The sequence below is a fragment of the Lethenteron reissneri genome, chromosome 64 (assembly GCF_015708825.2).
Source record: "Lethenteron reissneri isolate LAM-NWPU_2019-01 chromosome 64, ASM1570882v1, whole genome shotgun sequence".
NCBI lineage: Eukaryota > Metazoa > Chordata > Hyperoartia > Petromyzontiformes > Petromyzontidae > Lethenteron > Lethenteron reissneri.
The window spans coordinates 4,352,013-4,366,963 of record NC_083842.1 but is presented as its reverse complement, the minus strand read 5'-3'; the positions used below and the strand labels follow the sequence as shown (position 1 = coordinate 4,366,963).

Here is a 14,951-nt window from a genome sequence, read left to right as displayed (position 1 = left end):
TATTATTAAACGATGTAAATCCGTGAGTTTTTCAGTGTTAGAACGTAAGCAGATGCCACGTGGTCTATGCCCCAGTGGGCGTGGTCTATGCCCAAGTGGGCGTGGTCTATGTCCCAGTGGGCGTGGTCTATGTCACTGTGGGCGTGGTCTATGCCACTGTGGGCGTGGTCTATGCCACTGTGGGCGTGGTCTATGCCACTGTGGGCGTGGTCTATGTCACTGTGGACGTGGTCTATGTCACAGTGGGCGTGGTCTATGTCACTGTGGGCGTGGTCTATGCCCCAGTGGGCGTGGTCTATGCCACTGTGGGCGTGGTCTATGCACCAGTGGGCGTGGTCTATGCCTCTGTGGGCGTGGTATATGCCTCTGTGGGCGTGGTCTATGTCACAGTGGGCGTGGTCTATGCCTCTGTGGGCGTGGCCTCGCTCGTCCACTTCCGTTCCGCTCGCTCGGCTCGCTGTTGAGCTCCGCGATGATATCCGACTTCCTCCTGTTTGGGTAAACAACCCTCTGCCTACTCCTCCTCCCCCGCCTCCTCCTCCTCGCCGTCATCATCTTCTTCTTTGCCACCTCGCCAAATCCCCCACCATTATCTCTCTCTCGTCTCTCCACGCTGTCCGCGATCACATCCGCCTTGCCACCTCTCCGGGCAGATCAACCCTCTGCCTACTCTTCCTCCTCCTCCTCCTCACCATCATCATCATCACCATCTTCTCGCACCACCTCGTCTCACCTCCTCCCCTCTGTCTCTCGTCTGCCGCAGGACGCTGCTGGTGAACGCGGGTGCGGTGCTCAACTTCAAGCTGTGAGTCGTCTACGGGCACGAGCAGGAGGAGGCCTCGGTTGTGTTGTTGTTGATGCTCTTGTTGTTGATGATACCGTTGTTGTTGTTGTTGATGATGCTGTTGTTGTTGATGCTGTTGTTGCTGCTGTTGTTGATGATACCGTTGTTGTTGTTGTTGATGATGCTGTTGTTGTTGATGCTGTTGTTGTTGCTGTTGTTGTTGATGTTGTTGTTGATGTTGTTGATGATGCTGTTGTTGATGTTGTTGATGTTGTTGTTGTTGTTGCTGTTGTTGTTGATGTTGTTGTTGCTGTTGTTGTTGATGTTGTTGTTGATGTTGTTGGCTTAACACGTAGTCAGGCTTTCGCGAGCGACATCAACCGTAATGTTTTGTTCTATGTTGTTGGGGGTTAGGTCGCGTACATTGATGTGTCGTTAAACCCGTCACCACCCGACACGGCCGCTAAGTGACGCGTCTGGCTGTCGCCTGGTGAAGCTGGTTGTGATTACTGGCGAAACGTCGGACTCGGATTGTAAATGTCGTGGCTTGGCTCTCCAACACACCGGTGTGGTACACTACACTATACACTACACTATACACTACACTACACAATGCACTACACTATACACTACACTATACACTAGTGCTGTACTAGTACACTACACTATACACTACACACTAGTGCTGTACTAGTACACTACACTACACACTACACTATACACTACACTATACACTACACACTACACTATACACTACACATTACACTATACACTACACTATACATATACTACACTATACACTATACTACACTATATACTACACATACACTACACATACACTACACACTATACACTACACACTATACACTACACTATATACTATACACTACACTATACACTACACTACATACTAGTGCTGTACTAGTATACTACACTATACACTACACTATACACTACACTACATACTGGTGCTGTACTAGTGACGAATTGGCCCCATTCTGTGTACGTGACGACCCTCACTAGTTGGCTGTTTCACGACACATTTATGAACGCGATCTAACACAAACAAAGCCTATTATTGTGCTGTTGTTGATGTTGTTGATGAGTGGGGAGCGGTGGCGCAGCGGTTAGCGCTACGAACCCCGGGGCGACCCGAGTTCGATTCCCGCTCACGGCCACCAACGCCGGCGATGATCCTGTGCCTCCCCTAGGTCGACTCAGCCCCAAATGAGCACCTGGTGTGGTGTGGAAAAACATCCACCACGAGGGGAGGCGAAGGCGGCCGGGCCCTCCCCTAGGTTGACTCAGCCTCAAATTGGTACCTGGTGCGGTGTGTGTAAAACATCGACCACGAGGGAGACAAAGGCGCCGGGCGTGGTGCTGGCCACCCACCCCCTCGTGTGCCACAATGCCGGCCTTCATAGCTGCTGCTGCTACTCGCTATAGCAGCACTTGCCCCAACAGTCTGTTAAGGCTACACGGTGGATATTTGTCTTTGTTGTTGATGTCCGGATTATATGACGCTACCACCCAACCAATGTTTTAGAATGTTGGGCTGGGGAGGGGAGTCCCTCTTAGAATCTCGTGCGTGTCAAATCGACCTTCGTGTCATCACACGGATGCAGGGCGTCTTATAGTCGCCAGCGTGTGTGTGTGTGCGTGCGTGTGTGCGTGCGTGTGTGCGTGTGTGCGTGCGTGTGTGCGTGCGTGTGTGCGTGCGTGTGTGCGTGTGTGTGTGCGTGTGTGCGTGCGTGTGTGCGTGCGTGCGTGTGTGCGTGTGTGTGTGCGTGCGTGTGTGTGTGCGTGTGTGCCCGGGTGCGATCAAGGGATGGCTCCCTATTGGTCAACCACGTTATGTATGCCGATGATTTGGTAATAGCTGCTCATTCAGAAGAGGAGTTGGAGGCGCTGCTGCTGAGACTGGAGCGTGCCACTAAGAGGTGGGGCCTTACCATCAGCCCCACCAAAACCAAGCACCTGCCTGGGTATTTTGTACCATCGGACACTCCACCCCCACAACTCCCAATTGGTGATGGGGCAGTTGTGGAGAGAGTGGAGAGTTTCCCATACCTGGGCAGTGTGCTTATGACCGGCTCCAGTCTATCAGCAGAGGTCTCACTCCGAATCAGTCGAGCGGCAATATCTTTTCATCGGTTGCGTAACGCTGTGTGGAAGCTACCTGGTCTGTCGCTCCGCACGAAGCTTCAGGTCTTCTCGGCCACGGTCATTCCCTCCCTTCTCTACGCTTGCGAGACGTGGACCCCCCTGGTGGAGCATCTTCGCCGGTTGGAAACATTTAGGCTGGCCTGCCTGCGATCCATCCTGGGTTTAACCAGGCTGGATTGTGTGAGGAGCTCACAAATCCTTGAAAGATCTGGGCAAAGTCCCATCAGTGAGCTCCTCCGGCAGGCAAGGCTGCGTTGGCTGGGTCATGTAGCCCGCATGCCCAGCCACCGCATGCCTAAACAGCTTTTGTTCGGCCGGATCGAGGGGGCTAGACGGGCGCGGCACGGGCTGGAGAAGAGATGGAGTGATGTGGTACAGGAGGACGTGGAGCTGAGTGGACTTGCCGATGACTGGTACCAGCGGTGTCAAGATCGGCCTCAGTGGAGGAGGCTCGTGAAGGACGCTACTGGGCAGTTGGAGGCAGTCGCCCTCCAACAACAACGGAGGGCGGAGGAGCGACGCTCACAACAACGAGCGGAGCGCCGGGTGGCTAAAGCACAGCAAGTTGGCACAGTAGGGGGCACAGGTGGTGCATCAGCCAGTCATCTTGGTCATCTCGGTCAGTCGACCAGTGGCATCTGGGTCTGCCCCGTGACCTCCTGCCAGCGGGCTTTCGACACTTCACGTGGCCTCAAGGTGCACTTGGCCTGGCACAAGCATCGTGGTGACGTCACCGCCACTTAGTGGCGAATGGCGGTTGTTGTTGTTGTTGTTGTGTGCGTGCGTGTGTGCTGAACGGGTGGGAACATCATGCCCCCCCTGGTTACTAGCACGGGCTTTTCTTGGTGTTTCCACCCGTGGTGCACCTGGCCTGGCGGATATTGGTACATCACGTGCTGCTCGATGATGGGAACACCGCGCTGCATTTGTATCGTTCACTGCGCCATCAAAGACAAACCGCCCACAGTCCACCTCTTTTCCACTGGCACGTCCGAGCCGTGCCGAGCCAAGCCAGCCCCGGCAGGGCTCACGAGGCCGCCAGATTGTTTTTCGACTGCAGAAGCCGAGCCGTGCCGCGCACGCCTTAACAGACTGTCGGGACAAGTGCTGTTAGCGAGTAGCAGCGCCTGTGGAGGCTGCCACTATGGCACGCCTTTGTCTCCCCCACCGGGTACTCAGTTAAGGCTGAGTCGACCTATGGGAGGCCCAGGACCGATTTATGTGGTGTTGGCCGTGAGCAGTGCGCTCACCGCTATACCATCGCCCCCTGCAGCATCGCGTCATTCGCCACTAAGTGGCGGTGACATCACCACAGCGCATGTGCCAGGCTAGGTGCACTTTGAGGCCACGTGAACTGTCGAACACCCGCCGACGAGGTCACAGGATTGACCCGGGTGCCTTGGGTTGACTGAGATGACTGTGCCCCCTCCTGTGCCAACTTGCTGGGTTTTCTCCGCTCGTTGCGAGCGTCGCTCCGCTGCCCTTCCGTTGTTGCTGTAGTAGCGTCCTTCACGAGCCCCCTGCACAGCATCGCATCTCCCACAGTGCGACACACACACAGCGCCTATCGCACGCCGTCAATTGTCAAGGCTACGGGGGGGGGGGTGCCTCATTCACCGGTATGCTGGATTGGTTTCATGAGCCAAAGTCCCCATCTGGTGGCTTCTGCAGGCATTTCATTGTCGCGTTTCCACCACCACGGGTCAGCCCTGTGCATAGACCTGGCAGAGTCGGCGCCGCAGTGCCTATGAGATGTTAACTACCTCGCCCGGTGTACAGGAGGTCGTGGGTTCGATCCCGACCCTGACGCCTGCTGCTGCTGTACATTGTGAGTCGGCGTGTCTCTCTCCCCGTGGTGGTCGCCACGTGGATTTTTCTCCGTGTCCTCCGGTTTTCTCCTCGACATTTCGAGCTCCATCGCTCAGGGGGCCTCACCTGGCAATACAACACACAGGCCAGTGCAGATTCCCCCGCTGCACATCTCGACCGGGCAGAGCCTCGACACCGACAACTGTGGAACACATTGTGCGAAATATTGAAAACTTTCCCGCGAAAAAATTCTACTTCGGGGCGCTGCCTTGATTTATACTGCAGCTGCGCAAACCAAAATAATATGGATCATCTGCATCATAGTATGTATGTACAGCGATACCTCGGTTCACGAACTTAATTCGTGAACTGACTCTGGTCGTGAACCGAATTGGTCGTGAACCGAGGCACATTTTCCCACAGGGTTCAATGTAAATCTGGTTAATCCGTTCTGACCTTTTTCTTTGGTTTTTGAAGCACAAAAATACAAACAAATGACAATACACATTACTGTAGTAGTGTACAGTATAGTAATGTATAAAGAGAGAACACTAACCTTGCTTGAGATGACTTCTGGCATGGAGGAAGGCAGGTGGGAGGCGGGTGTCACCTGCATTGCTGTTCTTGTCACCTTCATTGCTGCTCCGCACTTTCTTCTTTCCACCATGCTTCTTGGGAGCCATATTGGGAGTCCAGTACAGTAAGCACTCAAACGGGTGAACTGTACAATACAGTAAGTACAGTATTGTACAGTACAGTAGTACAGTACTGTATGTGCTAAAAAGCACACCAAAAATCAAAAAGTCACTGAAAGTGTCTTCACAGTACTCCTTTCTGTGTCTCTGCTTCTCTCCACGATCTTCCTACAGGAAGTCACGACCATGTGACAGCCTGGAATTAGCATAAAAATGGCCGCGGCTCCTGTTCGTGAACCGAAGCGGAGTTCGTGAACCGGAGCATATTTTTATGAAATTTTCTGTTCGTGAACCGAGTTGTTCGTGAACCGGAGCGTTCGTGAACCGGAGCGTTCGTGAACCGAGGTATCACTGTATGCTCAACTTATTTTGCATTCTACGTAGCCAACCGTGCTAATTGGAGCTCCGGGGGAAGGACAACAAACTAAACACAATCCGTTCTAAAGAAATTACTTTTCAATCGAGATGATTTAAAAGTGCATAGCTCCATTGGCTTCCTAATATTGGACGGAAGAGCGTTCCAGACGGCCGCAGAAGCGCATCTGAACGCGCGTGATGTGGTGACCACCACAACTTAACACATTCCTGCGGAGGGAGCTGGTAGGAACGTTGGGTTGCTCGGTCAATGACCAGGGTCAACGGCCAGGGCGTGGTGTATTCCGCAAATATGCCCGACTGTCGCTGCTAAAGGGACAGCCGGCGTGAGTAGGTTAAACGTTGAGTTTTATAAGGGCACCACGGGGTGACCAGCCCCTCCCCACCCAGCCCCTCCCCACCCAGCCCCTCCCCACCCTCCCCACCCAGCCCCTCCCCACCCTCCCCACCCAGCCCCTCCCCACCCTATCCCTCCCCACCCTCCACACACAGACCCTCCTCCACCCTCCACACACAGGCCCTCCCCACCCTCCCATCTCCACCCAGCCCCACCCCTCCCATTTTTGGATGCACGACGGACGGACACAATAATCCCCTGTGGGCTGGTGGAACCAGGTGGTTCCTACCAGTACAAACACAAAACGTAGCAACATCACTCCCTGCTGGCAGACTTTATACGGCCCATCACCCCGTGTGCCACGTGGGGTTGATTGGGGTTTGGCAGGTTCTATAGGCCGTGACGTAAGATGATGATGGTATCTCGTGCGACGAAAGCTCCACGCTAGTTCAGGGTTAAGAACTTAACAACAAACGGTACAAAACCACGATAGCTGTGCAAAGTACAAGAAAAGTAAAAAGATTCCCCAAAAACAAAGAAATACAAACGAAGCCATCCCCGTCCTACCAGACAAGGCCCACTGAGGATTTAACTTATTTTTCAGAAGCGACCTGGCCACACACCGTGTTTATCCTGAGAAACAAACCTGAGACTCGGTGAGGTCTTCTCTGCGTAAGACGGACGCCATGGTGAAAGCTGCGGAGCAGGGGAGTTTAAAATGTCAATCTTCTCCGTGGTTAGGAAACGAAAGGAGTCGGTGCAAGGGTTCGGAGCAGATACGGTGGAGCACACAACCGGTGAGCCGCACGCACACACAGGATCACCACAACGCCCTTGACCACGCACAAAGATCCCCCGTGTAGCCTTAACAGGATGTTGGGGCAAGTGCTGTTAGCGAGCACCTATGACGGCCGGAAGGGCACACGTGGGGGTGGGTGGCCAGCACCACGCCCGACCACCTTTGTGTCCCAAGTGGCGATGTTTACACACCGCACCGGGTACTCGTTTGAGGCCGAGTCGACCTAGGGGAGGCCCAGGACTGGAATCGAACTCGGGTCACCGCGTTTGGAGTGCGGCGCGCTAACCGCTGCACCACCGCTCTCCGCACACACACACACACGGACCACCCTCTCGTGTGCCGTGCCGCCCTGAATAGATGCTCGCTTTACAACACATGCCTCCCACGGGCTTGTGTGGTAGGCCATACGGGGAGGGGGATCTTGATATCTGTGTTGCGCGTGCGTGTGTCCGTGTGCAGGCGATGGCATTCGCGAGTTTCTGCTGAGTCTGCGCTACTTCCGGATATTCATCGCCATGTGGAACATCCTCATGATGCTGTGCATGGTCGTGTGAGTTCACGCCGCAAAACGTGATGAGTAGAGAAAAAGTTAAAGTGATTTCGCTGATCACCGAGTCAGAGGGGGGGGGTACAGCCTGCGACTCGCAGTCAGAAAAGGTCGCAAGTTCAAATCCTGGTTGGGGGTTTGACTTGGCCCCATCATCCTTCCAGGGTCATTAAAACGGTACCACTTTATGGGGCACTCTCACATCATGGTTGTTACATGGCTATACTCGCCCCGTCCCCCCGTCGTAGGAATGTGGAATTTCCACCACTGGCTTGAAGCTGTAACCAGGAGATGAGCGCCCAGCGGTAGCACCTATGTCACTTGTTGCAGTGTTTTGCTGTTCGAATCCTGCAGGCCGTCCTGGTTAATACCGCGGCGTGGCGGACCACGTTTTAAAATGTTATTTATTATTGGGGAAACGTGCAGCAATCGAAACATATTAATCTGCCAGGAACACGAGCATAACAATATCTATATTTTATTATTATAATAATAATGCCTGCCTTCATAAGAAAGCATTGTAGACGTTTCGAGTTAAAGCTTTCGTGACTGCAGGGATTCATCTTCTTGGTTCTTTCGGTAAAGTCACGTAGAAGGGAAATAATAAAATAAAAAATAAAAACATTATAAAAAAATAATAGTATTTTAAAGTAATTATATTATTTTATTATGTTTACATTTTATTTATTATTTCCCTTCTACGTGACTTTACCGAAAGAACCAAGAAGACATTGTAGATGTGTAACGGAATCACGGTGGCCGGCTAGAGGCGCTTGACGGTTGCCGGCTATAAAATGATTGGGCTCTCCCCCCCCCCCCCCCCCCCCCCCCATGTTGTGTTCGTTTCGTTCCAGGCTGTTTGGTTCGTAGCGGAGACGTGGGTGCCATCACCCTCCGGCCCCGTACCCTCTACTCCTCTTGCCGATTTCGCCGAGCCTCTCCCGGTTCCCCCCCCCCCCAAACGCCCTCACCCAGTTACATTTGGCGCCACCAAACACCCAGCCAGCCCGGAAATGTCCGGTGCCGATTTTGGCTTTCCTCGCTTTTACCGAATACAATAGGGGGCCCGCTCGCAGCTGCACCTTCTGAAGAAGATGAAGGATTCTTTTTCTTGGACCAAACGCCGTCAGAATCGTGGCGTTTCGCCGGGCTGAGTGGCACGGTTAACGCAAGTCGACGATGAGAAGTTGCTGTCTGCGAGGCTTTTCATTTCGATGTCTTTTCGCGCGCAAGATTAGAATAGAAGCAGCCAACGTAATCCTACGCACGTGACCGCTAATCCGCATCCCTCTTGAAGACCCCTCTCGTCACCTCTCTCATCTCTTGTTTATGAATTATGTCCGTTCCGAACTGCCTAACGCAATTCAATCCACCAGACAGTTGTTGCGATGCCCACTCGGCTGGGTCGTCCCAGCCGCTCACCCCGTGAGTTGGCGAAGCCTCGGTCATTACTTAAATACAAAAGCCAAACTAAAACTCGTGGCGGGCGGCAGAGGGCGGTGCGGCGCAAACCAGTTGCTGTACTGCACTTCTATGCTTCCATGTTCAAGTGGATGCCGAGTAACCGTCACAGGGGGCGATGGGGAGGGAATTGATTCCACGGTGTGGTAAGTGGGTTGGTGGGTGAATCAACGAGTGAAGTTTACGGGACGGCCATCATTCTAGCGGCGTTAGCAAAGTGGTGACGAGGTGACTGACCACCGGCGAGTCACTGGAGTGAATTGGCGAGTGCCAGATCATCAATTCTTATCTGGCAACGGCAAGATGGGAGGGCTGTCGAGGTTCCATCTTCAATTTAGGTGAAAGAGACGCGTGAAACACCGAAAGCTTCCGTCGTTCGACGCGACCGTAACGCACCATCGTTTGACGCGCGTTGAGCCGCTTGCGTGGTGGTGACGGTGGTGGTGGTGGTGGTGACAGTGGTGACGGTGACGGTTTTCCCGGCGTACTTTTGTGTTGCAGCTGTCCCTTCAGCAGCGACTACCTTTGAGGTCAATAAACGAAACTCCCGAGATGCGTTCATGCCGCACACGTTGATCCGCGACCCACGTCACAATTGGCCCGGTGGCTCAGCAGAATCGCAATGGGTAACGGGTGGAGAAGTTCAACTCCTGGCTGGCGGTTCTTGGCTCGTCACATCGGCCGGATTGCGCTGGGATAGGTGACCACCATCCATGAGACTCCGGTGGTTTAGGTGTTGTAGGTTTAGTTGTAGGATTAGGTGTTGTAGGTTTAGGTGTTGTAGGTTTAGTTGTAGGTTTAGGTGTTGTAGGTTTAGGTGTTGTAGGTTTAGGTGTTGTGGGTTTAGGTGTTGTAGGTTTAGGTGTTGTGGGTTTAGGTGTTGTGGGTTTAGGTGTTGTGGGTTTAGGTGTTGTAGGTTTAGGTGTTGTAGGATTAGGTGTTGTAGGTTTAGGTGTTGTGGGTTTAGGTGTTGTGGGTTTAGGTGTTGTAGGTTTAGTTGTAGGATTAGGCATTGTGGGTTTAGGTGTTGTCGGTTTAGGTGTTGTAGGTTTATGTGTTGTAGGTTTATGTGTTGTAGGGTTAGGTGTTGTAGGTTTATGTGTTGTAGGTTTAGGTGTTGTAGGTTTATGTGTTGTGGGTTTATGTGTTGTGGGTTTAGGTGTTGCAGGTTTATGTGTTGTAGGGTTTAGCTGTTGTAGGTTTATGTGTTGTAGGGTTAGGTGTTGTGGGTTTATGTGTTGTAGGTTTATGTGTTGTAGGGTTTAGCTGTTGTAGGTTTATGCGTTGTGGGTTTATGTGTTGTAGGTTTATGTGTTGTAGGGTTAGGTGTTGTAGGTTTATGTGTTGTAGGTTTATGTGTTGTAGGTTTATGTGTTGTAGGGTTAGGTGTTGTAGGTTTATGTGTTGTAGGTTTATGCGTTGTAGGTTTATGTGTTGTAGGGTTTAGCTGTTGTAGGTTTATGTGTTGTAGGGTTAGGTGTTGTAGGTTTATGTGTTGTAGGGTTAGCTGTTGTAGGTTTAGGTGTTGTAGGGTTAGGTGTTGTAGGTTTAGGTGTAGGTTTATGCGTTGTAGGGTTTAGGTGTTGTAGGTTTATGCGTTGTGGGTTTAGGTGTTGTAGGGTTTAGGCGTTGTAGGTTTATGTGTTGTAGGTTTAGGTGTTGTAGGTTTATATGTTGTAGGGTTAGCTGTTGTAGGTTTAGGTGTTGTAGGGTTAGGTGTTGTAGGTTTAGGTGTAGGGTTTAGGTGTTGTAGGTTTAGGTGTTGTAGGGTTAGGTGTTGTAGGTTTAGGTGTTGTAGGGTTAGGTGTTGTAGGTTTATGTGTTGTAGGTTTAGGTGTTGTAGGGTTAGGTGTTGTAGGTTTAGGTGTTGTAGGGTTTAGGCGTTGTGGGTTTAGGCGTTGTAGGTTTATGTGTTGTAGGTTTATGTGTTGTAGGGTTAGGTGTTGTAGGTTTAGGTGTTGTAGGGTTAGGTCTTGTAGGTTTATGCGTTGTGGGTTTAGGCGTTGTAGGTTTATGTGTTGTAGGTTTATGTGTTGTAGGTTTATGTGTTGTAGGGTTAGGTGTTGTAGGTTTATGCGTTGTGGGTTTAGGTGTTGTAGGGTTTAGGCGTTGTGGGTTTATGTGTTGTAGGTTTAGGTGTTGTAGGTTTATGTGTTGTAGGTTTATGTGTTGTAGGTTTAGGTATTGTAGGGTTAGGTGTTGTAGGTTTAGGTGTTGTAGGGTTTAGGTGTTGTGGGTTTAGGTGTTGTAGGTTTAGGTGTTGTGGGTTTAGGTGTTGTAGGTTTAGGTGTTGTAGGTTTAGGTGTTGTAGGTTTAGGTGTTGTAGGTTTATGCGTTGTGGGTTTAGGTGTTATAGGGTTAGCTGTTGTAGGTTTATGCGTTGTGGGTTTAGGTGTTGTAGGGTTAGCTGTTGTAGGTGTATGTGTTGTGGGTTTAGTTGTTGTAGGTGTATGCGTTGTGGGGTTTAGCTGTTGTAGGTGTATGCGTTGTGGGTTTAGTTGTTGTAGGTGTATGCGTTGTGGGGTTTAGTTGTTGTAGGTGTATGCGTTGTGGGTTTAGGTGTTGTAGGGTTTAGCTGTTGTAGGTGTATGCATTGTGGGTTTAGTTGTCGTAGGTGTATGCGTTGTGGGGTTTAGTTGTTGTAGGTGTATGCGTTGTGGGTTTAGTTGTTGTAGGTGTATGCGTTGTGGGTTTAGTTGTTGTAGGTGTATGCGTTGTGGGTTTAGCTGTTGTAGGTTTAGGTGTTGTAGGTTTAGGTGTTGTAGGTTTAGGTGTTGTAGGTTTAGGTTTTGTGGGTTTAGGTGTTGTAGGTTTAGGTTTTGTGGGTTTAGGTGTTGTAGGTTTAGGTGTTGTGGGTTTAGGTGTTGTAGGTTTAGGTGTTGTAGGATTAGGTGTTGTAGGTTTAGGTGTTGTGGGTTTAGGTGTTGTGGGTTTAGGTGTTGTAGGTTTAGTTGTAGGATTAGGCGTTGTGGGTTTAGGTGTTGTCGGTTTAGGTGTTGTAGGTTTATGTGTTGTAGGTTTATGTGTTGTAGGTTTATGTGTTGTAGGGTTAGGTGTTGTGGGTTTATGTGTTGTAGGTTTATGTGTTGTAGGGTTTAGCTGTTGTAGGTTTATGCGTTGTGGGTTTATGTGTTGTAGGTTTATGTGTTGTAGGGTTAGGTGTTGTAGGTTTATGTGTTGTAGGTTTATGTGTTGTAGGTTTATGTGTTGTAGGTTTATGTGTTGTAGGGTTAGGTGTTGTAGGTTTATGTGTTGTAGGTTTATGCATTGTAGGTTTATGTGTTGTAGGTTTATGTGTTGTGGGTTTAGGTGTTGCAGGTTTAGGTGTTGTAGGGTTTAGCTGTTGTAGGTTTATGTGTTGTAGGGTTAGGTGTTGTAGGTTTATGTGTTGTAGGGTTAGCTGTTGTAGGGTTAGGTGTTGTAGGTTTAGGTGTAGGTTTATGCGTTGTAGGGTTTAGGTGTTGTAGGTTTATGCGTTGTGGGTTTAGGTGTTGTAGGGTTTAGGCGTTGTGGGTTTATGTGTTGTAGGTTTATGTGTTGTAGGTTTAGGTGTTGTAGGTTTATGTGTTGTAGGGTTAGCTGTTGTAGGTTTAGGTGTTGTAGGGTTAGGTGTTGTAGGTTTAGGTGTAGGTTTATGCGTTGTAGGGTTTAGGTGTTGTAGGTTTAGGTGTTGTAGGGTTAGGTGTTGTAGGTTTAGGTGTTGTAGGGTTAGGTGTTGTAGGTTTATGTGTTGTAGGTTTAGGTGTTGTAGGGTTAGGTGTTGTAGGTTTAGGTGTTGTAGGGTTAGGTGTTGTAGGTTTATGCGTTGTGGGTTTAGGCGTTGTAGGTTTATGTGTTGTAGGTTTATGTGTTGTAGGGTTAGGTGTTGTAGGTTTAGGTGTTGTAGGGTTAGGTCTTGTAGGTTTATGCGTTGTGGGTTTAGGCGTTGTAGGTTTATGTGTTGTAGGTTTATGTGTTGTAGGTTTATGTGTTGTAGGGTTTAGGCGTTGTGGGTTTATGTGTTGTAGGTTTAGGTGTTGTAGGTTTGTGTTGTAGGTTTAGGTGTTGTAGGTTTATGCGTTGTAGGTTTATGTGTTGTAGGTTTATGCGTTGTGGGTTTAGGTGTTGTAGGGTTTAGGCGTTGTGGGTTTATGTGTTGTAGGTTTAGGTGTTGTAGGTTTATGTGTTGTAGGTTTATGTGTTGTAGGTTTAGGTGTTGTAGGTTTAGGTGTTGTAGGTTTATGTGTTGTAGGTTTAGGTATTGTAGGGTTAGGTGTTGTAGGTTTAGGTGTTGTAGGGTTTAGGTGTTGTGGGTTTATGTGTTGTAGGTTTATGTGTTGTAGGTTTAGGTGTTGTAGGTTTAGGTGTTGTAGGTTTAGGTGTTGTAGGTTTATGCATTGTGGGTTTAGGTGTTATAGGGTTAGCTGTTGTAGGTTTATGCGTTGTGGGTTTAGGTGTTGTAGGGTTAGCTGTTGTAGGTGTATGCGTTGTGGGTTTAGTTGTTGTAGGTGTATGCGTTGTGGGTTTAGTTGTTGTAGGTGTATGCGTTGTGGGGTTTAGTTGTTGTAGGTGTATGCGTTGTGGGGTTTAGTTGTTGTAGGTGTATGCGTTGTGGGGTTTAGCTGTTGTAGGTGTATGCGTTGTGGGTTTAGTTGTTGTAGGTGTATGCGTTGTGGGGTTTAGTTGTTGTAGGTGTATGCGTTGTGGGTTTAGGTGTTGTAGGGTTTAGCTGTTGTAGGTGTATGCGTTGTGGGTTTAGTTGTCGTAGGTGTATGCGTTGTGGGGTTTAGTTGTTGTAGGTGTATGTGTTGTGGGTTTAGTTGTTGTAGGTGTATGCGTTGTGGGTTTAGTTGTTGTAGGTGTATGCGTTGTGGGTTTAGCTGTTGTAGGTTTAGGTGTTGTAGGGTTTAGCTGTTGTAGGTTTATGCGTTGTGGGTTTAGCTGTTGTAGGTGTATGCGTTGTGGGTTTAGCTGTTGTAGGGTTTAGGTGTTGTGGGTTTAGGTGTTGTAGGTTTAGCTGTTGTAGGGTTTAGGTGTTGTAGGGTTTAGGTGTTGTGGGTTTAGCTGTTGTAGGTTTATGCGTTGTGGGGTTTAGCTGTTGTAGGTGTATGCGTTGTGGGTTTAGCTGTTGTAGGGTTTAGGTGTTGTGGGTTTAGCTGTTGTAGGTTTAGGTGTTGTAGGGTTTAGCTGTTGTAGGTTTAGGTGTTGTAGGGTTTAGCTGTTGTAGGTTTAGGTGTTGTGGGGTTTAGCTGTTGTAGGGTTTAGGTGTTGTAGGTTTAGCTGTTGTAGGTGTATGCGTTGTAGGGTTTAGCTGTTGTAGGTTTATGCGTTGTAGGGTTTAGCTGTTGTAGGTGTATGCGTTGCGGGTTTAGCTGTTGCAGACTTTGTGGGCAGCAGCAGCAGAGTGCAGTGTCCCCATCGGCGATGCTCAATCCACTGCTGGATGGAGGCCTCCTGGAACCACCGCCACCTCCACCGCCGCCACCTCGCGACCCTGCGATGTCAACGGGTCCACGCGACTCGGATTCCATCGCTCCATCTCCCAGCGGTGGGAGCCGACTTCCACCAGAACGCAAATTCCGTTCCTTTGAGATGAAAAAAATGCCAACTCTCAATATTTACGCGATCAAACCCAAACAAAAATTACGGATGATATTATTTGGGTCTTTCGGTAAAGTCAACGTAGATAATTAAATACAATTAATTTTTGTATTAATCTGAGACTTATAAAAATAAAGTGAACTTTATAATAAATTGACTTTAATAAAAAAAATGTTTTTACTTAATTTGAACCTATCTACGTGACTTCTGCAGTCACGAAAGCTTGAAGTCAATATTTCTCATGGGTTATATTGGTCGCGAGAGCCCACGTGTTCAACTCTTTACATATTTAGGTGAAGTATGGTCAAACAACCCAGCACCTACGACGCAATTGTGTACGCGAAGACGTCATCACGCATAGAATGACGTCGCCGCGTACCACCGTGGTGACGTCACGC

The 14,951-nt window shown here is 49.6% G+C and overlaps 1 protein-coding gene and 1 long non-coding RNA gene across 2 annotated transcripts; both read left to right on the top strand.

Moving 5' to 3' along the window:
* Positions 1-406: 406 nt before the first annotated feature.
* On the top strand, positions 407-9,524 carry SMIM7 (small integral membrane protein 7). The gene is made up of 5 exons (XM_061577439.1): positions 407-498; positions 764-805; positions 6,908-6,963; positions 7,425-7,515; positions 8,367-9,524. The coding sequence occupies exons 1-5, from the start codon at positions 473-475 to the stop codon at positions 8,380-8,382; spliced, it is 231 nt and encodes a 76-aa protein (XP_061433423.1). The 5' UTR covers positions 407-472; the 3' UTR covers positions 8,383-9,524.
* A 3,680-nt stretch (positions 9,525-13,204) lies between these two features.
* On the top strand, positions 13,205-14,667 carry LOC133359057 (uncharacterized). The gene is made up of 3 exons (XR_009757146.1): positions 13,205-13,385; positions 13,461-13,490; positions 13,553-14,667. It is a non-coding gene; the product is annotated as an uncharacterized LOC133359057 (long non-coding RNA).
* Positions 14,668-14,951: the final 284 nt, after the last annotated feature.